This window comes from Lissotriton vulgaris, chromosome 7 (genome assembly GCF_964263255.1).
Source record: "Lissotriton vulgaris chromosome 7, aLisVul1.2, whole genome shotgun sequence".
NCBI lineage: Eukaryota > Metazoa > Chordata > Amphibia > Caudata > Salamandridae > Lissotriton > Lissotriton vulgaris.
The window spans coordinates 1,028,816,918-1,028,839,601 of record NC_141695.1 but is presented as its reverse complement, the minus strand read 5'-3'; the positions used below and the strand labels follow the sequence as shown (position 1 = coordinate 1,028,839,601).

Below are 22,684 nucleotides of genomic sequence, written 5' to 3'. Positions count from 1 at the left end.
CCCCCCCCACACACACCCCCCCACACACACACCCCCACACACTCCCCCCCCCACACTCCACCCCCCCCACACTCCCCCCCCCACACACACACACACTCCCCCCCTCCCCACACACACACACACACTCCCCCCCCACACACACACACTCCCCCCCCCCCTCCCCACACACACACACACTCCCCGCCCTCCCCACACACACACACACACACTTCCCCCCCCCCCCACACACACACACTCCCCCCCCCCCCCACACTCCCCCCCCCCCCCCCCCCCCACACACACACACACACACTCCACACACACTCATTCTGCCCCTGTTAGACGGGAACCCGGAGGGTCGGCCGAGCAAGGGGGAGAGGCCTCCTGGCGAGGCCCTCGCCTTCAATCGTACGGACGAGCAACTACCCCACACAGAAGGACGCCACACAAAGATAGGTTCTGTACCTTTTATCTGTATTCTTAAGCAGGTTAAACTTGACGAAACAGCAGGCCCAGGATACGATGATCCCTTCAATTCTAGTCTCTTGGGAAAGGGGGTAGCGGGACAGTCTCAGTACCGGTCCGGTACAGGGGGTAGCTGGTGTATAGCTTTCAATCCTCGAGCTGGAGGGTTCGCAAGTAGGGGCCGTGGCATCGCCAGCAGGCCTATGAAGATGGTTCACGAGGATGGGCCGCCGCAGCGCCAGCAGACCTACGAAGATGGTTCACGAGGATGAGCCGCAGCAGCGCCAGCAGGCTTTCGAAGATGGTTCACGAAGATGAGCCGCGGCAGCGCCAGCAGGCCTCCAAGGATGAGTTTGTCTCGGTGTCTCTCGACTCCAGGATACAACTGCCTTCCTGCTCTGGAGCTACCCCAGTTATAGGTCTGGCGCCCTTTGATGTCCGGACTCTCGCACTTGGAGGTCGGGGGGGTCCGGGATGAGGGAGTCCAGACACCCAGCAGGGGGGTGGAGCCAGCGCCCAGGGAGGCTGGGGGTGATCGAAACCTGGCAGAGGGGAGCCATCGACACTCCTTCTTCCATTGACTCGCCAAGTGGTCTCTTTACCCCCTGGGTGGACGGTGGTGCCTCGATGTCGGGGCTTGGCTGGGCCTGAGGTTGAGGTCGACCCGTGGCCACGAGGCCTGGTCGTGGCGGGTCCAAGATGGCGGCTGGGCCGGGGACGGTGGTTCAGGAAGGAACCCGGGCCAGCCGAGAATGTGGTGGTTATGAGCCGGGGTCCCGTCGGGGAAGAGCTGGGGGTTGACCCGGCGGCTGCAGGGGTGGTTCTTGTCCGGGGAACAGGGGTAGCAGTGATCCGAGACCCGCCATGCGGGGAGGGGTCGGGCCTACCACGAGGCCTGTCAAACAGCCCCGCACACACACTCCCCTCCCCCCACCACACACACTCCCCCCACCACACACACTCCCCCCACCACACACACTCCCCCCCCCCCGCACACACACTCCCCCCCCCCCCCCCCCAACCACCTCCCCCACACACTTTCTCCCACCCCCCACACATTCTCCCCCCAACACACTCCCCTCCCCCCCCCCTCCCCCCAACAGACACACACCCACACCCTTACGGCTTGTTTAAAAAAAGAAGAAAAAAAACTTTAAACACGAAGTGCGCGTGCGGCTAATGCTTATTCCTAGTCAACGCGAGCGAAACGGAGGCCGGACAAATGCAAGATCTTATCTTGTGCGTGACCTCCACCCTGTGTCCCCCGCCCTGCGGTGACGTCCGTGGAGCGAGCGGGCGGCATTTGGAAAGTTGTGGTGGTGGTGGAGGTGCTGCTGCTACTGGGTGGCAGAAGGTAGGACATCTAGGTGGGGCGTCCTAAGAGACGGCAAGGAAAGAGCTTTGGAAAGCAAAAGATGAGACTGCCTGCTATCTTTTTCAGGCACCTTTAAAGGGACTCGTTCGAGAGACAGCCCGGAAAGGAGTCACCCAGAGGAAGCGGGTACGGGAGTGCCTGCTGCATCCTTGCACCCCTGCGCCCCCCGGTCTGCGCTCATCCTAGGCCCGAGGATGAGCTGCAGAAAGAGGAGGAGGCCGGGCACCGTCACCCTCAGCCCCTCCCCTGGTGCGGGGTCACCGTGCAGCAGCACAGCATGGCAGGTATGGAGGTTCTGTGGTCCTCTGAGTGCAGTAGGGCCTTGCATATAGACAGTCGGTGAGGTGCCAGTGTCCAGGGTATTGATGAGGACTTTTGTATAGCAAGAGCATTGATGTGAATTTACTATTCTTAAAATAGTTTGGCTTATGAACACACCTATGAAATGACTTGTCTGCATACGGAGCGTCAGTTGTGCATAGAGAGGATGGAGCCCCTCGGGGCTTGGGCATCCAAAGATGTGCTCTTGACAGTCGGGGAAGAGTAGAAGAGAGATGTGCCTGTGAACTTTTAAAGTTTAAACTGATTTTGCAACCGGTGATGAATGAGCCTGTGCACAGAGGCTGACTTAACGCAATACAATGGTGCTACTTTTTCTCTACGTACTTCCCTCGTCTGTGAGCGTTATGTCCAAATATTTTTTCATAATTTCGCTTTTCTGTGAGTGATATTTGTGTGTATTTGTTTACGAAAGTTGCTTATATGGTATCATGGAAAATCTATCTGTTAGAAAGTCTAATGCCGTCCCAAAATTACAATTTACGCACAGAAGCGATCTGTGAACTGCTTACTGGAAGGAAATTCACGCGATGTTTGCTGCTCATTTCCCTATTTATGATGAAGTTAACATAATCAACCTTGTGGACCTTCCTTTCTTCTTGGCAATCGCGAGGCTGACGAGGATTCCACCGACCGTATGGACAACCTCCTGTGGCTACTCAGAAACCTGATGTCCCTTTCCCTGCTTAATTTCCCTTTCCAAATCTGCAAAGTATCCCCCGAAGATACGTGCGCCCGCTTTGTAAAACGTCTAAATAAATATAGACACTCTGAGGTCATTTAGTCTTATGCATGATATGATGCGAACGGTCACACCAAAAACCTTTTTTTTTAGTTCTTTAGCCCTACTACATAGCTTTCGGATGCTGTGCAGTTTAGCTAAAAACATTGGCAATAACTTCCACAGGTAAAACCTGTTGGCGTTGCCAGTGCTTATTTGAAGACGTGCCATAGCAAAATGAACGCCTGCTTGCAGCTGGTTATGCGGTTGAGATCCTTGAGCAACGTTGGTGTCAAAATAAAGTCTTTGAGGACACGAGGATGAAAAGACATGTTGAAGTCAGTTGCTTTGGGTAAATCGTCCCTCGTTTAGTTTACCTGCTTGTTGTCGTGCACAGTGGGAAATCTTTCAACTTCCCATAGATTCATTAAAGGGTTGATTCTGTTCGGAAAAATGTCATGTGTTCACACCCTGACTTATTTTGAAACACAGGTCCTTCACAGAACACATGATGCAAACGAGTTAATCGATGTCTACAGTTTTGTTTATCTTCAGATACGTTGCTCATTGACTACCACGGACAAGATTAGTAAAGCGTTTCCCATAATTGTCCAGTAGCTTTAGGCGCAGTGCAGTATTGATCTGCTTCTTGATGAATGGGGCAAAAAATAGACATTATCTATGCTTAATGTTTAAAATCAAACCCTGCTAATTTATGGTACATTAATGCAAAAAGCTCTTATCAGCCTTTGTGTGGGTCTTAACGCACTATACCAAGAACTTGGACAGATACGTTAAATACATTTGACATTCCTGGATTTAAGTGAATATCTTTTTTTTTTTCATTTCACTTTTTAGTGTTCAGAGTATTCACATTCTAATGCAATGCTAAGATCACTTGAAAACGACAGAGGAACACATTTTATCTGCACACTTGGGATCTTAAGCATTTTATTAGTACAACGTTCTCCTGACCGTTTCCTTTATCTTTTGTGAAAGACTGAAGTGTTAGTGCATTGTACATGTCCCCATTCTGAATCGGGCATTCCTGCAGCCTAAAAGCATGGCCCATGGCATTATGTGATGCAGTGGCATTTTCTACATAATTATGGATTTGCTCGTAATCCATTTTATCCTACATTATTTGCAGGTTTTAAATATATATTTCTACCTAAAACGGATCAAATCTGCTAAAAACGTGGCGACATGTTGCAGTTATAAGGGTTGACTATTCACCTTTCCGTTACATATTAACTGCATTTCGGTGTTAAACTGGTACTAATCAGGTAAAACATTTTCCCAAACAGCGTTAACGTGTAAAAAGGACAAAAAAATGTAGTAATACTGTCACAATTTGTAGCTTTCCGAAGTATAATTTGTCACACATGGTTAAACTTTATTTCCTGTTTTTTTTTTTGCTTTCTCAATACAGTATATTACACAACCATTATTGTCAGAGTAGGATATGTACAGAAACACAGAATGGTCTCCTTACATATTTGAAATAGCATTCCCCAACACCCCCTCTCTCCCTGGCTGCTGCTGTGGTGATGTAGTTAAACACTCAATGTCTTAATATAAAGCACGTGGCCTATGTCGCAGATCTCTTCAGTGCTGCACAAATATGATACTGGATTATCTATTTTCGGGTACGTAGTCTCGGTGCCTCTTTGGGGCATGGGATACCGGTACTTATTCTACTCAGGGTCACGTTGCCTATGTCCATTGGTTAAATTTTTTTTTTTTATACGTCACTGTTGTGTCCCTCCATCCCCAACTCATTGCAGGTCTAAAAGCATCCGCCTCCACGCTGCCAGGTCGTCTTCCAATGGTTCATCCTGCCTCACATGTTTCATTCGAACCTCTTCGGCCACTGCCGACTCGGACACATGCCGCAACCATTCGGCATATCTAGGTGGGTGGGCGTTCCTTCATTTTAATGGCGATCCGCCTTTTAGCCAGCACCAGCCCTAACATCAAGAAGTTGCGGCAATTTTCTTTGGTCGTTGAAAGGGCTGGGATTAAGCACAGCACTATTTCACGTGGGGTTCCTGTGATCTCCATCTCGTTGCTACTTTCAAATAGTATAGGGTTCAATTCCTTTTCGTTTTCACTTGAATCCTGGCAAATTTATTAATATTATGATTCACCCATACCTAAGCCACCTGAACACAAGCTGTGGAAAGGATGAAGGTTGGGGAGTGTACAGGGCATTGCCAAATTGCGTGATTGCAACGTATGCTGCTCTCCCTGTCCTTGATGCAGCCCGATGTGTTTAGAATGTATGCTCATTGTTGTGCATATCTGCGTTGAGTTACTCCTTGCAAAGCTAAATGAACGTATCCCTCCTGTGAAGAAACAAACCATTGCCAGATTTGCATGCAAGAGCATATTTAACCTGCTGCTCTTCAGTGATTGCAATGCTTTAGGTCTCGCATTTGCAAGAGTTTAAGCTATTGGCATTGTAAATGGCAATGCATTTTATTTGTTTTAAAAACCAACATGTAAATAAAAGGCATTGTCATTTACAATGCCAACGGCTCGAATTCTCGCAAATGCGAGACCTATTGCATTGCAAATACTTATTTATGCTTGTAATTAATTCTAATTTGTGTTCTGAATAGCATGGTTTGAAAAAATTGTCTGAGAGCCCACAAATAAGAAGCTATTTTGTGGTGTTAACTTTCATGGAGATCTCATTTCTTGCTGACCACAATATCGAGAAGTATTAAAAAAAAAATACAAAAATTAAATGGCGCTTTTTTGCCGATTATGTATCTAAAGAAAAATGCTTTCTCTTTTCTACTTCAGGAATTGAACGATCTGGCACGTGATCCTCCAGCTCAGTGTTCTGCTGGACCAGTAGGGGACGACAGTAAGTTTTCATTATTTTTTTCTTAATGCCCCAATAGGTTTTGTTATGTGTTGCATTGAAATATAGGCCCTCCTGAGTCTCTGCCAGTGCTCAGTCCAGCTGATTTGTTTTTATTTTTGCTTGATGTGTAATGCTGTACTAGTAGCATTCTTCTAGTTTGAATCCTCTATATATAACTTTTCTTGACATGAGAATGTGCTGATGAACGTTTGTTCTCAGTTTCTAGTAAGTCTGATGATATCTTACGCTATATCAGATTGAACCTTTGTATATTCCCTCCCGCTGAAAAAATAAATCAAAGACTTGGAGGATGAGACAGTGACATAGAGTGGCATGGTGAATAAAGAGATTGTTGGCATATTTCTCGAACTTGTTTTTCTTAGTGCTAAATGATAGAAAGCGCCGAAAGTTAATTTAGCCGATTATGGTATAGGTTAAGGAGAGTTCAGATATTACTCTGCGAACATATGATTAAAAAAGCATTGAAAATGCAATAGGTCTCGCCTCTTAAGTTAAAGCCATTTGCTTTACAATACCATTAGCAAAGCAAATGGCTTTAACTTATTCAAAGGCGAGACCTATTGCATTTTCAATGCTTGTCATACATATATGCCCATGAGAAATAAACATATATATAGATACAGGTCATTGGGTATTCTCATTAAGTCTTTGTACATGTAAATGTAAACATTAGGCATACTGGACCCTTTGGACGGATGATAGTTACATTTCCAAACATTGTAGAACTTTTAGGCTATTCATTTTTGCACATTAAAAAAACTAAAATCAAACTAATCACCTAAGGAGTCCTGTCATATGTAGAACGATATATATCTTATCTTGTGTTATCCCTGTATAAATTATATACAGAGTACAAGCTAGCTGAAAGTGTTTGTGTTTCAGCTTAGTCCTGTCACTGTTCTTGGCAACTTAGCATTTAGCTCAGAGGGTTTGTCTTTCCAAAGTTTAGTAGAATTCTGTGCCTCCTTAGTGTTGCTTCCGGGTTGTAATGTGTTCTGTCATTTTGTTTTCTGAGAGTGGAATATGCCATGCCAGTACTGATGTGACCATGTGTGGTTTTTAAACCGTGTTTGCAAAGGATAACCTTGAACACGTCCCAAACAGTGATTGCAAAGGATAACCTTGAACACGTCCCACACAGTTAGATGGTCCGTGGCTGTCCACCCTAATTCTCTGTATAGTAATGATCAATTTCCGCACCTGTTTCTCTGAATGGGAAGTCTAGGAGTGTTTGTTTAGAGTCTCCAGACGAGTGTCTGCGTGCAGTATCTGCCCCATGACAAAACCATCTTGAGTGATTTATGGTCAGAAATTGTCCTGCTCAAATATTCTGTGTCTTGTACTTCAGTGCACTACCCCTCACTGCAAAAACATGTTTAATCTAGTATGCAGTTGATGTGCCTGGGAATAAATGCATTAGGCGCCAAACATTATGAACGTGTCTACTAACTATCGAGGAGTTAAAGTGGTGTGAGACTTTTAAAGATTCAGCACAGTGCAGTTATTGAGTGGATCTATCTTAGTCAAGGTCACAGACGCAGTTGAAATCTCTGCCCCAGATTATAGGTGCGTTAGTATCCAGCCCAAAAATGGGCAGAAGTCTGCCCAAAAACTGGGAATGATTGCTGTTGGGGACATATGCGGCCACCCACAACATCCGTCCCCTATCCAGAGTTCCTACACCACATATCTACCCTCAGGATCAATACTGTTGTGTTTCACCACAAATGGAATACCCATATTTATACATATAAGGACCCCTTGAGTATATGCCAAATAGGTCTTTCTCACTACTTGCCCCTTGAAGCGTTCAGCTAGTATGTGTACTTCAACAGATGCCAAATGCTTCCTGTAACTGTGATGTGTGGCTGTCGACACTATAGATCTATATATATATATTTCATTTGTGGACCATGGAACTTTGCAGTAGCTTGGTGACACTAATGTTTATTTAAGCTGTGCAATAAGCCCATACCGCTACAATATTTGGAAACACTTATGTTTTTTATTTTCCGTATCTTTGGAAATCTGGCATAGTGCCAAACTATGGCATTATGGGATAGGTAGTCTCAAGTTAATCCTTTCAGTAGATACAACACTGATGCGCAAGTGTGGTGTTGAGCGTTATTGGGAAAATTTATATCATTGCACTTTAACTAAATTGGTGTTCTTTATCCATTTAAGTGGTTTCTGCATTACGTAATTTTAACTTCATTTAGCAGTCATTGTGTAAGACACAAGCACGTGATCATATTCGGCAGACATGAAGCGAGCAGAGTTCTGTTTATTTAACTTGGCCTTTCAGGTCGACAGTATGACCCATATGCACTTAACTCTGTACTTTTTTAAATTAATGAGACGTGGTTGACGCCATGTGATATTTATTAGTAATGGATGTATTGTATTAAGAGCTGCTTTATGATTTTGTCTCATTTATTTTCAGGATTTGTACAATTGCACAGTTTGCAAGTTATTCTTGTTTATTTGAACAGTTATTTAAATGTACAATCTGATGTTTAAGTATCTGCAGCTCGTGCAGTATTTTTACCATTTCTTTGCACTAAGCACTATATATATATATATATATATATATATATGGGATACAAATGGCGTCCATCAGATTGATAAAGGCTGTTGAACAGCCGAAAACGTTCTCTCTTTCATCTGCTGGGTCACGAGGTACCCTTTTCAATAAAAGAAGCTGTAATCTTACAAGCTTAGTGCACGTCCCTTTTTTTCCTGCTGAAGCAAAGGAGTTTTGTGTGTGTGTGTATATATATGTATATATATATATATGTGTGTGTCTGTGTGTATATATATATATATATATGTGTGTATATATATATATATATTTCTACTGGCGATCGCCAGTGGATAGTTAGAACCTATTATCCATAGGAAAATCGCAACATTCAGGGCTCAAAAAATTGTACCTTAAACAATGTCCTCGACCTAACTGCAACCTACTTGACCTCCGTCTGTGTAAGAGGAGCAAATGTGACAAGATAAGATTTAAAGGCATCTTTATTGCTCATTAACTTAGTGAGCAATAAAACTGCCTTTAAATCTTGTTATCTTGTCACGTTTGCTTCGTTTTCACAGACAGAGGACAAAAGTTGGTTTGTTTTCCTACTCGCCAGAAAGGGCGAGTAGGACCTAAAAACAGCTCGACCTTGTTAAATTTAGCTCGACTATGCAAGCGGTCGAGTGGAATTTTCGAGCCCTGATTCTATTCCCAATAACTTTGGTGCCGATTGACGAATCTTGGTGAAATTTTCAAAACTGGAGCCACCGCTGCGCAAAGAAAACCCTTCCTTCAGTGTTCCATGGTACTGTGGCACTTACCTGGACCGCCACTAGACCGCCACTAATTCCCCGAAAAGCGGCGTCTCTTTTGTCGATTGGCGATTCATCAAATATGGACAGACGCGGTTACGGAAAACTGGCGTCTCCAGATGTGCTGCAGACACGGGGACCAAGCGGCTGGAAGTGAGGACTAGGACACTGTTTGTTAGTCCAGCACAATACAGGGGTTCAACCTTTATCGCACTACCAATCAGCCCCTTACTTGAAGTTATTGAAAAATAGGGCTGACAGAGTCACTCTGCACGAACGAACTGCAGGCTGGCTGCTGCAGTATTTAAAATGAACACTGAGCAGCGCGAGTGTCCTTGAGTGTGATGCGATATAGGAGTGGCCAACACTACTTCAGGGGGATGGGCCAACCTTTAAAATAGAAACCAATGAACTTCCTGTATCCGAGGCATCTGATGAGGCAACCCGCCAAAACGGGTAATGCCATATTCAATAAATGGTGATCTCTCAGCCCTGCCGTGTGTGTGTGTGATATCTTTCTACTGGAGGTCGCCAGTGGATAGTTAGAACCTATTATCCATAGGAAAATCGCAACATTCTGTTCCCAATAACTTTGGCGCCGATTAACGAGTCTTGGTGAAATTTTCAAAACTCGTGGCCCAGTCCGCTCCTATCTTGAAAGTTTCGGGGTGATTCATCAAGCGGGGGCTGAGAAAAAAGGGGGTCTCAAAACGTGTTTTCCCCATGCAATTTCCCATAGGAAACTTTAGAAACGGCTACAGCTCGAACTGCTGAACGGAATTATGCCAAATTTGGCAAAAAGGTAGCCTTTGGTTCAGATAGATCCTTGTGGTTAAATGGTGTAAATCCGTTTAGTAGTTGCTGAGAAAATCTAAATTAAAAAAGTTTCGATATCTATGGTCGCGCAGGATACGCGCACCCTCCCGATCACCAGCTGCATGCTAATTGGCTGTCAACACTCCAAAGCAGGATATCAGTCAAACAAACACGATAAAAGAGGAAAGGGGGCAGGGTAGAAATCTGCAAAATGCACGACAAATCAGATATATATCCCCTCCCCCCCCCCCCCCCCCCCTCCCCCGATGGCACATCCCTCTACTAGTCTGTGATATAGTGCCTGGCGATAATGGCATCCTGCTCTCAGTCTGTAGAAGTGCCCAATGTTCCTCCACTCCCAGTAGTTAACAGATTTGCATATCACATTTCGACAAAGACCCAGAGTAACTGTAACAAGAAACCTCCACTCCTACTCACAGGCATGTACAACTTGTGTACCTTGCCAGTAACCAACATCATAGAATGAATTTGCTTGGATTATCAAACTCTGTATGGAACCCCAAACCAAGGTGTTGTCCTTATTGAATATTGGGACCGTGGCTCGTGTGCTGTCACGTTCCTGCAATCAAGGCTCCGGTACAGTTCAATGTATATAGTCAAACTCACCAACTGCTGCTTGTGACAGGATCAGAGCATTCTACACAGAAGTAACCTTGGTCACCCCTCTCTCGCACAGCTTTTAATTAGTTAAATAACCTCAGCCCTGGATGTTAAAATTGGTCCCCTTAACTGTTCAGAGTCACAGTCCACTGAGCCCTGGGCTCCAGATTCAGTTACTGTCATGACCAGAGGCCAGCACTGCAAAATGAGTTGTAGTCTGTTGCAGAAATTCGACCTTCCTGCTACTCCATAGGATGTCCAATGGATCTCCTGTACCAGCTCCTAGTGCACCTCGGGCTCTGCCCCTTTACTAAGAATGCCTCTTCTCTGTAGCCAGGACCATGCCTCCTCTGGGGGTTGAAAGAAATGCAACACTTCACCTTCCACCACCCTGTCTTTTGGGTAAAATAAAAGGGCATGTTTTAAGCCCAGAATGCGTAGTTATTATTTAAAGGCTATAAATGAACTGTTCTTTCTTTGAGTTTCAGTAGTATAGTAGAAAATACAGTAGCACCGTTGTCATTGTAAAGTCGCATGCTTTTAGACCTGGAGAGTTGCAAAAGGTTGTCTCTGTGCCCTCTAATCGAGTAGACGAGTAGTGATAGGCCTCAGGGGGCGGAGTGGTATTCGCAATCGCACAATTAAAACAAGAACACCAAAAATAGGCCAATTATAAAAATAAGTAAATACTTATAATTGACTGCATTGTTGGCCGTTATACAGACTAGAAAAAAACCCTAAGGAACAAGCTTCTTACCTTTGATATAACCCTCCTTCTAGTAGACACACAAACCGCAGATTCCTCACCATTAAAATATCCCCAGGCACCAAACTGAATCGGGAGAGCCTTCCTAGCAGTGCTCCCATGCATTAGCAGGAAGTGCTGTGTTGCTCTGTTCCGCCCCAGAATTGGGAGGATCTTCATATTAACTTTCTTGACTGGGTCCTCATTCTTGAAAGCGAAGCACAAAACTAATCTTGGGTACCAGTGTGCGGATGTCTTATTTGGGACCTTTTTAGATGAAAAAATAGATAAGATTCCACAGAATGAGGAGTAATATACAGCTTGATCCAGTATCCATTAGAAAGCATGTTACCAAAGGTAAGCAACCTGTTCTTCTGATGGATACTTCTATCCACAGATTACTCCCCTTTAGAATAGATACCAAAGCAGTACCTCCTAAGGTGGAGAGTCTGTGGAATGGCTCCAATCAGAGTCTAGCAGAACTGAGATGGCAAAGTGGCCTTCCTGTTGGACCAAGCTCTCAAGACAGGATTGCTTTTTGAATTTATGTACTGAGGCCCCCATTGCAGCCTGATATATTTTCAAAAATTAGTACGGTGTGCCAACGCATTGATAGCAGCCTTGGGGGAATGAGCCTCTAGTCCTTTGGAAGATTGCATCTTGGCAAATGTTTAGCAGGATCCTGACAAAGTGCTTTTGTACATTGCCTTTCTTTTCTTTGCCGCATAGAACACCACATAGAACTAATTGTCTACCTGGTGGTCTTTGGAGCAATAGATCTGAAAACGCTAGGGCCGCTCATGGGGAGGAGGAAGAGGAAAGAATGTTGGCAGGTGTTGGATTGCCCAGTGAGGAAAAAGAATCGTAACTTTTGGCAAAATGTCTGTCATGGTTCTCAAAACAGCGCTGAAGTAATTAAAGAAGAAGACTGTTTTTAGAGTCACAAGACCTAGTGAGCAACTGCTCATTGGATCCAAAGGAGTACCCATGAGCAAAGTTGGGACTAAATTGACATCACACCATGGCATCACAAGCATTTGCAATGCAATAGGTCTCTCATTAGGAAAGTGTGAGCTATTGGTATTGTGAATGACAATTTTTTTTGTTGGCTTTGAAAATATATAATGTAATGGCATTGTTATTCACAAAGTCAATAGCTTACACTTTCCTAATGCGAGTCCTATTGGCTATGGCAATGCTTATTAGTAGCAAGCAAGGACAGTGCTGTTGTGGTGCTGAGTGATGTGGTTGGGCTGAGTTATGTGGTGATGTCCCTAATTGATGTGCTGGTTTCCCAGAGTGATGTGCTGGTTTCCCAGAGTGATGTGCTGGTTTCCCAGAGTGATGTGCTGGTTTCCCAGAGTGATGTGCTGGTTTCCCAGAGTGAGGTGCTGGTTTCCCAGAGTGAGGTGCTGGTTTCCCAGAGTGAGGTGCTGGTTTCCCAGAGTGAGGTGCTGGTTTCCCCGAGGGATGTGGTGGAGTTTGAGGGTGGAGTTGGACAGCAATTAAGTCCGGGGTCGAGAAGGCACTGAATGGGAGAACACGGAAAACACCCAGGGCCAAGGAAGGAAGATGCAAGCACACTGGAGAGCAGGCGGAGACCAGCTCTCGGCATTGCTGTGGCGGGGGAGCGCGAGGGCATTCCTTTAAAGTCTGATGAGGTGCGGGGTAGCGGCAGCCTATGAAGTCTGATGGGGGGGGGGGGGGTGGCAGCCTTTGAAGTCTGATGCGAGGCACAGACAAATGGTGGTGTGTGACGTGGCTGACGTTGTGCACGCGCATAGATCACATGAACTGTGTCTAATCCGCTATGTTGGTAAACTGTTCTTTTCCCCTAACTATAATCTCGCCGGAGCAATGCGCAAGCGCATTGGCTCAGACGAGACCTAAAAAACTGTTTATGAAAGAGCTAACACACATTTCCTCCTAAGCATCCCCATCACAACATGTGATTTAAGAAAGGACATGTGGTCTAGCAGTTAAAAAAAAAAATGAAAGGCCCAACAAATAACCTTTAATTGTGACCACTACTGTGAGAAGTAGATAGAACGCTTCGTAAACTGTTTAGGAGGAAATATGTGGATTTGCTTTTTCATACTCCAGAATGCAAGATTGGACTTTTTGCGTTATCAGCGATGGCTAAAAAGATTTAACCTTTGCGCTCTTCCCCACTGTTGGAAGATATCCTGAGCCGCCTCTGGGTAGAACAGCCATTTGTGATCAAACAGACACTTCCAGATAATCTTATCAACTCTGACACAACAGACCACTCCAGAGGCGCAGGGCCATTAGAGACGGGACCCATGACCCTACTGGGCCCCGCTTATTGCAAAACCACATAATGGTGGTGTCTTTGAAAACCTATATCAGTCTCCCCTTAATGGACCCTTCATGGACGATAGGAAAGCCTATTTCACAACAGTGCCCACATATGACACATGATATAGTCAATAAGCAGAACATAGACAGCCAAGAGACCAAGAAGTCTCAGTCACTCTCACTGAGGTCAGGACTGATGCTGAAACTTCTGGATCATAACCTGATTGTCCTGCACTGACTGAGAACTCTACAGCATCCAAGATGGCTCCTATGAAATGAAGCCTCTGTGAAGGTTTTGGGTGTGGCTTTGAAGTTTTGCTCTTGAACGTAAGCAATGTCAAGTGGTTAGAAGTCTCGTGGTGGTTTACTACTGACTATGGCAAGGCAGCCTTTATCCATTCGTCATTGTAGAGGAAAAATTGTATTGCCGACCCCCAAATATGCACAGTTTCGTGAACACCTTAAGGGTGCAGGTAAGACCGAAGGCGTTAAAATGCTACTGGCCTTCCTTGAATACAGAAAATGGCTGTGGGACAGGAGATCGGGGTTCATGAACGCATCCTGGAAGTGCAAGGGAACCATCCAGTTTCCCAGATCCAGAACAGAATGTCCTATAATGCCCAACACTGGTAGTTGCCTCGGAGTCAGTTATTTTTGAAAGACCAAAACCAAAAAACATTTTTGCAGCTATATTCTCTTATTAAAAGGGGGGGGGGGGGGGGGGCAGGCACAAGGCAAGAATTGTTTGACTTCAATGAACGTTACTCCGATACAACATCAGGGCTACACTTAATCATTACTGCTGAATTGTAGGACCTTCATTAATAGTTGTAAATGCTAGAATAGCAAGCAGATCCATGATAATGCACACCTTGCTTCCACAATCTTTGAAGAGGTTTCTAAAGGCAATTTGGCTTAATAATACAGTCTTGTTCTAGTATGAAAGGACGTCCAAGTGGCTAAACTACTAAAAATATTTTGCAACCAGGTTGGACAGTCTTCTTCTACCCATTTAAGATGAGCTTAAGGTCTCCTCGTTATGCAGCATTAATCTTTTCTGGATTCTTATGCTGTGCTTTTAATCCACCCTCTAGTGTTTGGGTCCAGAACTTTCCTCTTGTACAGTAGGCCCTTCTCTCCTTTCTGGGGCTTTGGCGTACCTCACAATTTGGTGCTTAGTTTGGCCTCTCCTTGCATCCGACGCCCTGCCCGGAACTTTCCTTTTGTGGTTGCCATCTTCAGAATCCTTTTTTTTTTTTTTTTAAACCTATAAGGCAATTGGTAACAAAGGATAATGCAAGAAACAATCCAGCAGGAAAGCCTGTTTAAACAGAGCGAAGTTAGTATACAGAGGACCTCAACTGATAGTTTGAATTTCTCAAGGTTTTAGATTTCAAATCTAATATTCTGGAGTGTAAATAATATACTGCTGATTTAGTTTGATTACTGAAAAATAATACAGGCAGATAGATTGCTTAATGTTGAATTCTGGAATTATCTTAGGTAGACATTTCAGAAGTGTTGACGCACAAGACTACATTTGGTTCAACAGTTCAGCGGGCCTGTGATTGGTATCAAAAAGACTCTTCCATGAGACAATACTTGAGTATGTGTCCATAAGGAGAAGACCGTGTTTTGATGGGCCAAATTTAGTTCCCATGCAAGAGAGGGCCTTTGGATAGAAGTAAAGATTTTTTAAAATTAACCCAAGAAGTCTGACCCCTCGGATCTGAAAGAAAAAAAAACCATGGTCCTTTTCAGTCTGCTGCTGTGTGGTGTCCTTCAACAAACTAAATGTAATTCGGCCAAAGTCAATGGAGCAAGTATAGCAGAATGGCTTTTATCATGCCCTTATATCAGATGTGACTGTGCTTCTGACACCATATGCAGAATGTTTCATGTGAATGCATATGAAGCTCTTGATTCTTTTTATTTTTTTGTTTTTTGTTGTAAAGATTCTTTTAGGATCTCATGGCATGACGGAGGTAGATTTAAGTGTTCATACAGTCTGCTCTGCAAAACCATCCTTGCATTCAAAGGATGTCAGATTGAGAACATTTTCTGGGCTATTCAAGAACAATAAGTATCATTGCAGCTTGAGCTCCACAGTTTCAACAAGACAGATGGTATCAGTAAGAATGTATTTTGTTTTAGATTATTTGTTTTGCGGAAGGAGGGGTTAACACAATCAGAAGGGCATTGTAGTAAACCAGTGACCCATAACCTGGAGATAAAGCTTGGGCAGTTGGTCTTCTGAGCTGCGAGGAGTGAGTTTTGCAGCGTGAATCTTTCTGGATTCACTATGCTGTGCATATTCCGCGGTCTTGTGGTTGGGTCCGGATTCGTAGTTTTTTTTTTTCGTAGCCCTTGTGGGCGTCGGCGTCACACCTCCTCTGGTGCATTTCCGGTGACGTCGGCATGCTTCCTGCGGAAGCTCCCACTCTTGGGCGCCATCTTCAGATTCTTTTTTCCGCGGTCGGGTCTGGATCGTTCCCGTTGGGCTCAAGACAATTTTGGAGAAAGTACTGAAAAGATTTGAAGTTGGAGAAGATATTGGAAGAAGAAGACTAAAGAAGACTTCGCAGAACATTGAAGAAGAGAAAAGAAGGAGAAAACCTCGAACTTCGACGATCGTCGACGTCCATGCAGTCAGGGAGGCCTGAGCACTCGAGGATGGACAACACGCCGTTCAAGTTCTGCCCGAACTGCAGACACAAGTACGTGCAGAAAGACCAGCATCCGGTTTGCAACCTTTGCCTACCGGTAGAACACAGAAGCGAGGACTGCAACGCCTGCTCCGTCTTCGCCCAGAAGACCCTTCGTGTGAGGAAGAGCCAGAGGGTAGCACACGCCACCCTCGAAGGAAAAGCCCCGACACCATCGCTGTACGAGCTGGGGATGTCCTCGGAGGAAGAGGACAACGCTGCTGCCGAAGACGACAGCTACACGGTCGTAGAGACCGATTACAAGAAGACAACTGATAAGGTAGGAGACTCGACGTCCCACAAGAACACGAGAGACTCTGAGTCTCGAAAGTACGAGGGCAAGAGCCCGAAGGCGCCGACGCAGCGACATCTGCCGTCCGCGACCACAAACAGGCCCAGCGGATCCTCGGAGAAGGAGTCCCTGGCGCCGAGAGCTGTTGAACAGCAGAAGGCGTTGAAGATCGTCACCGAAAGGGACCGATCAACGTCGAGGGAGAAAGACCCTAAAGCCTCGGCGCAGTCCAAGGACCCGAAAGTCAGTTCGACGTCCAAGCCATCGACGCCGAGCCAGGCGACGAAGAGAGGGGCCGAACGTTCCGAAGCCGAAAACGCGGCCGAGATGGAAAAGAAAAAACGTCGGCTGGAAGCCGAAATGGCAAGCCTCTTGCAGCGGAGAAAAGATTTCGCCGCCGAGATGAGTGCCTTCACGATTCCACACAAGACCAAGCACGCCGTGCTAGATCTGGACGAAGAGGAAGAAGAACATGTCGACGGACATGGGCCTAGCGACGAGATGGTCGACGACCAGGAAGGTGAAGAGAATCCCTACGAGGATTACAGCTATGAGGAGGAAGAGGGCAGTAGGTTGGACGCCGAGTCGGCCACCTCTGACCCACACGAGGAGGATTACCTAGATGTCGACACCGAGAGCCCGGAAGAGGCGGTCGACTCATACCCCTCGAGGCCCTCGCCGCCGGACGACATCGGGGCATACAACTCGGCGATTCAATCTGCCGCAGCTGCATTCAAGCTAAAGCTCGACGAGGAAAGGCAGAAAGCAGACTTCCTGCTAGAGACTTTGCTCCCAACACAAACAAGAAGCCAGTTCCTTCCAATGCTCGAGAGCGTCTTGGCTCAGGGAAAGGAAGCATTCAAAGAGCCCGCATCATGCAAGGCGGTAACTCTCAGAACAGAGAAAAAGTACACACTCCTCAAAGGACCCAGCCTACATTCGGGGCGAGGTCTCCGCAGACTCCATTATCACGGCCACAGCTAGGAAGAGGGCGAGCGTATCCACTACTTCTGGCCCACCACCGGATAAGGAGAGCAAGAGGATGGATCTGGTGGGGAGAAGGATCGAACGGAATGCCGCGACCCACTGGTGCATGGCTAATTCCAACGCCCTGTTAAACAGGCACATGTACCAGATCATGGAGGGGCTGGGGCAGTTGGTGAAGGACCTACCCCAGGATGCCAGGCAGAAGGCCGAAAAATTGATCGAAGAAGGGAAAAACGCGGCAAATTCTTGCCTTAAGACGGCCCTGGACGGAGCAGACACCGCCAGCAGGCTCATGATGATGGGTGTCACGGAAAGGAGACACGCCTGGCTCAGGATCTCAGGGTTCAAACCCGAGGTGCAACACAGTATCCTTAACACACCGTTCAACGGCGAAACGCTTTTCGGAGCAACAGTTGACGAGAAACTCTGCCAACTCAAAAAAGATAACGAGACGATCCATGGGGGCATTGCAGTTCAGAGGCAACAAAAGAGGCACCCCGTCACGGAGGCCCGGCGGGAGAGGTGGAAACCAGCCAGGTACATCGCACCAGGCTTTCCAGCAAACGCACCGGGCAGACTCGCAGGCTCAGCAAGGTCAGCAGAAGCAGTCCTGGCAGTACCAACCAAGAGGTCAGTCCTTTCGAGGGAGAAATGGACGTGGCCAGAATAGAAGAGGGGGGCAGCAGCCCACCTCGAAGTGATTTCAAAGACCTCCGGGTGCCCGACCACAGAAAGGATCCCAGGGGGCACCGCGTACGAAGGGGTCAGGACAATCTAAACACCTACGAACACATGACACCAGTGGGAGGAAGATTAAAGTTCTATCTCCAAGAATGGAGAGAAATCACATCAGACAAATGGATCCTAAACATCATCCAATTCGGATACTGCTTGGAGTTGGAGAGAAAGCCAACAAGCAGAAAACCAAGGGGAAAGCCACCAGCAAGAGAACAGCTGGCGAGGCTTCAGGAAGAAGCACAAGAACTTCTACAAAAACAGGCCATAGAAAGAGTTCCCTTCAAGGAAAGAAACAAGGGAATATACTCAACGTACTTCCTAGTACCAAAGGTAGACGACAAAATGAGACCCATCCTAGACCTGAGGTTCCTCAACAAATTCATAAGAACACAAAAATTCAAGATGACCTCCCTGCAGGAGGTGCTACCGCAATTGCAGGTCGGAGACTTCATGGTCACGATAGACCTCAAGGACGCCTACTTGCACATACTGATGAACGAGAAGCACAAGCATATGCTCAGGTTCACAATTGGAGGAGGCCACTACCAGTTCACAACGCTAGCCTTCGGACTAAAATCAGCACCGATGGTGTTCACGAAGTGCCTCGCGGCAGTCGCAGCACACTTACAAAGACAGGGGATACACGTATACCCTTACCTGGACGACTGGCTGGTGAAAGCAAACTCGTACCAGAAGTGCAAGCGACGTGCACATACAGTGACGAGCACGCTCCTAAACCTGGGGTTCTCCGTCCATTGGAAGAAATCATCAATGGAGCCGGAGCAAGTGAAGATCTTCCTGGGGGCAGAGATCAACACCTTACAGGGCAAAGTGTTCCCCAGCGAGAAGAGAGCAAGGGCACTGGTCAAGGAAACTCGCCTCTACCGGAAGGGACAAGCTTGGACAGTGAGGACTGCGAGCAAGATCATGGGATGATGGCATCATGCATCCACCTAGTGCCAAATGTGCGGCTCCACATGAGACCCATGCAAGAATGGCTACAGGAACAATGGTCACAGGCTTCTGGCAGTTGGGAGGATCTTGTGGTGGTGACGCACGCAGTGCAGAAAGATGACATGGTGGACCATGGAGAACTTAACAAGGGGACAGCCTCTAACACCCCCAACTCCGACAGTGACCATCACCATGTGAGACGGTGGCCCGATATGCAGCGTTCGCTATTCTAGCGACCACTATGTATCGTTCCAACGACCCTTATGGCGATTGGTTGTAAGTCAACCTTAGACCAGCTATCCTAGTAGCGTGGATACGAGCAGTCTTCGGGCTAAACTCTAGAGGGCGTGTTAAGCCAGCTGTAATACCATCACATACCCCTTGAACACAAAGTGAAAGGATACCACACAAGTGTTATGAAAATAAACAGTATATTTATTAGAATCACAACAGCCCTGTACTCTTTATGAGGACAGGGTACTAAGCACAGAACAAAAGCTCTTAGAAAATACTTCAAGTGCACAATTAAAACAAGTGCCCGAGGGCACGGAAAGTTTAGTGGTCTTTGGCGGACCCGATAAGGCAAGTCGGAAGCGAGGGACTCGGGACCCTAGAGTAAGGAGGCTATGCAGGCACCGAAATGCCGAAGTTACCTAGCCACGAGGGCTGCGGCTGCACAAGTCTTACGGCGTCGGGGTCTTCGCTGACGAGCCAGGAGCCGGAAGAAAAGGAGTTGCTGGCCGGCGACCAGTGATGAATAGTTCGTAGTGATCCAAGCCTGGATCAGTGATCGTTGATACCTGAAAGCAGAGGGGACCAAGTTCGTACTACTAGCCAGTAGTCAGAGGGTACCAGGAAGGCACCGGATGGCCGTCACCTCGACTAGGTGAGTGGGCGACGCTAGGCTCTGCAGTCTCACGGACCAGGAGGCGTTGTCGGCGACCCAGATGGAGGTGCGAGCTGTCCCACGAAGGTTGATGCTGTCGGCGTCGCTGGGCCCAGGATTGGGGCAACAAGCCTTGGCAGATTTCAGGCCCCGCGGTGGGCCTAAAATGGCGTCTTGAGTGGACCAGGAGGGTCCGGGGTGCTCCTCTCGAAAAAGGGAGCAGGGGCCGATCTGGAGCAACCAGACCAGCAGTGTTGGTTGTCGGATGTCGTCAAAGAAGGGCATAAGCCAGCGGCTAGTGACCAGACAACGTGCTGAGCAGCGAGCAGAAGGGCCCCACGCAGATCGTGGAGATGCTGGGAGACTGCACTTCGGTGCTGGAGCTGCTCAGGGTCGGGGCTTCTCGGACCCCAGAGCACTCACCAGAGAATTACTTCGATGGTCGTGCTGGTTAAGAAAGCGTGCAGGTTTTGATGATGGCCGGTCCCTCGAGGTCTCGTCGCACCCACAGATCTCAGCTGAGCTGACGACGTGGGTAGAGGTCAGAGGTGCCAGGGAAGCCGGTTCTCGTCGAGCTGGGCCGTCGGATCCTTGAGGAAGGACTTGCAGCAAACCGCAGAGTTCTTAGATGGTGCCTGCAGATGCAGGGTGACTACTCCTTAGCCACAAGGGAGAAATCTTGAGAAGAGTCTCGAAGTCCTTTCGTAGAAAGTATTCTTGATTCAAAGATGATCTAATTTGGAAGGGTCCCCGCTCCGGCCTTTATCCTAAAGAAAGGGGCGGGTACATGACTAGGTCCTGCCCTAAGGGTGGGGCCAGGAAGGGGGTAGTTACACCCCTCTCCCCCTGCTGGACTTTCCCCAGGTCAGGGGCTGCGCGCCCCTGGAACTGGTTCTGGCCGGCAGATGCGTAGTGAGCACCGGGGTGCCACTCCGCAGTCACCTTCTCGCAAAGCCCTACCTACCCAGAATACACAAACCCTGTCTGGGACGGTGCGAACACCGCCCTCGACAGGAAACCCTTTGTCCAAGCTCTCCTCTCTGGAAGGACTCCCAGCAGCAGGAGGTCAGACTTGTGTCTGTGGTGGCAGCGTCCATTTTGTGGAGCTGAGGCTTCAGTTAACTTTAACCGGGGTTCACAGTTACGTACATGTCGTGTCCCTCTAGAAGGGCGGAATGCTAACCTCGTCGCCAGAGTTGGTGAGAGGGCAGCACCCCGATTCGTATGACTCCTTACTCGACATGTCTTGATAACGCGATACCGAAGTTACCGATATGATACGCGTTATCATGGAACAGCCATTGGGTCTTGGTTCCGCAAGCTGCAACCGGGCTCGGCTCATGCCAGAGCCCAATTCACACGGTTCCATGCACTCTGCCCTCAGGATTGTCAAGGCCTGCTATAGGAGTGACTGAGAGGAACTCGGGTGTCCATTTTAGGGTTAGGTATAGGGATACTACACCTACAGCAACGGGCGAGTACGCCACGTGGCCCCAGCTGTCGTGCAGCCAGTTGTGTCAAATTTAGATGGCCATCCAGGGGTGGCATAATACATGCTTCAGCCCCTGGTAGGCCCTGGGTACACCGATGCCCCGAGTTACAGGGTCTGACAGGGTGGCCCAGTTCCAATTGGGTAATGCACCTAAGGTACACATATCAATTTAGCGAGAGAACAGCTAGGCTGTGGGTCTGATTGGCAGGCCCACAGCCCGAGAAAGTCGTAAACCAGTGAAACAAAAGCAAAAAGTCCGGGTGATCATAGGATTGCAGACCCTACTCTCCTACACACCACAGACACATCCCTGAAGGGATGGGGCGCTCACATGGAGGAACTCAAAGTGAGGGGTATTTGGACGCCAGCAGATGCGACAAAGCACATCAATTACCTCGAATTGAAGACAATCTTCCTTGCACTGAAAGCCTTCCAGACAAGACTGTACAGGCAAAGGGTGTTGCTGCAGACAGACAACACCACGGCGATGTTCTACATCAACAAACAGGGTGGAACACAGTCAACAACGCTTTCAACGCTGGCACAGGAGATATGGAGATGGGCCATCCCTCTCCAGATAGACCTGCTAGCCATACACCTACCAGGGAAGGAGAACATTCAGGCAGACTGGCTGAGCAGATAGACATCGGCATCCCACGAGTGGGAGCTCAATGCTCAGGAGACAAGGTGGCTGTTCAACAGGTGGGGAACGCCATCAGTGGACCTGTTTGCAACACGCCAGAGTGCAAAATGCCGAAACTTCGCATCCAGACAACACGAAGAAGAGTCCCTTGGGAATGCCCTATGGATAGATTGGTCCGGGACATTTGCTTACGCTTTTCCCCCGATACCACTGATACAGAGTACTGAGCAAGTGCAGAGCGAGCAACATGACCCGGATACTGGTCGCGCCACAGTGGGCGAGGCAGACATGGTACTCGCAGATCATGGAGATGACACAGTGTGCACCCCACAGATTCGGCAGAAGAAAAGACCTGCTCTCCATACAGAACGGAGA

The 22,684-nt window shown here is 47.4% G+C and overlaps 1 protein-coding gene across 1 annotated transcript in view; it reads left to right on the top strand.

Annotated features, from left to right (window-relative positions):
* UBE2D2 (ubiquitin conjugating enzyme E2 D2) overlaps positions 1 to 22,684 on the top strand; it is a 274,893-nt gene that overhangs the window by 115,836 nt on the left and 136,373 nt on the right. Inside the window, exon 2 of the mRNA XM_086931459.1 lies at positions 5,691 to 5,754. Within this exon, the coding sequence (XP_086787585.1) occupies positions 5,691 to 5,754 (64 nt within the window). The remainder of the gene's footprint in view (positions 1 to 5,690; positions 5,755 to 22,684) is intronic.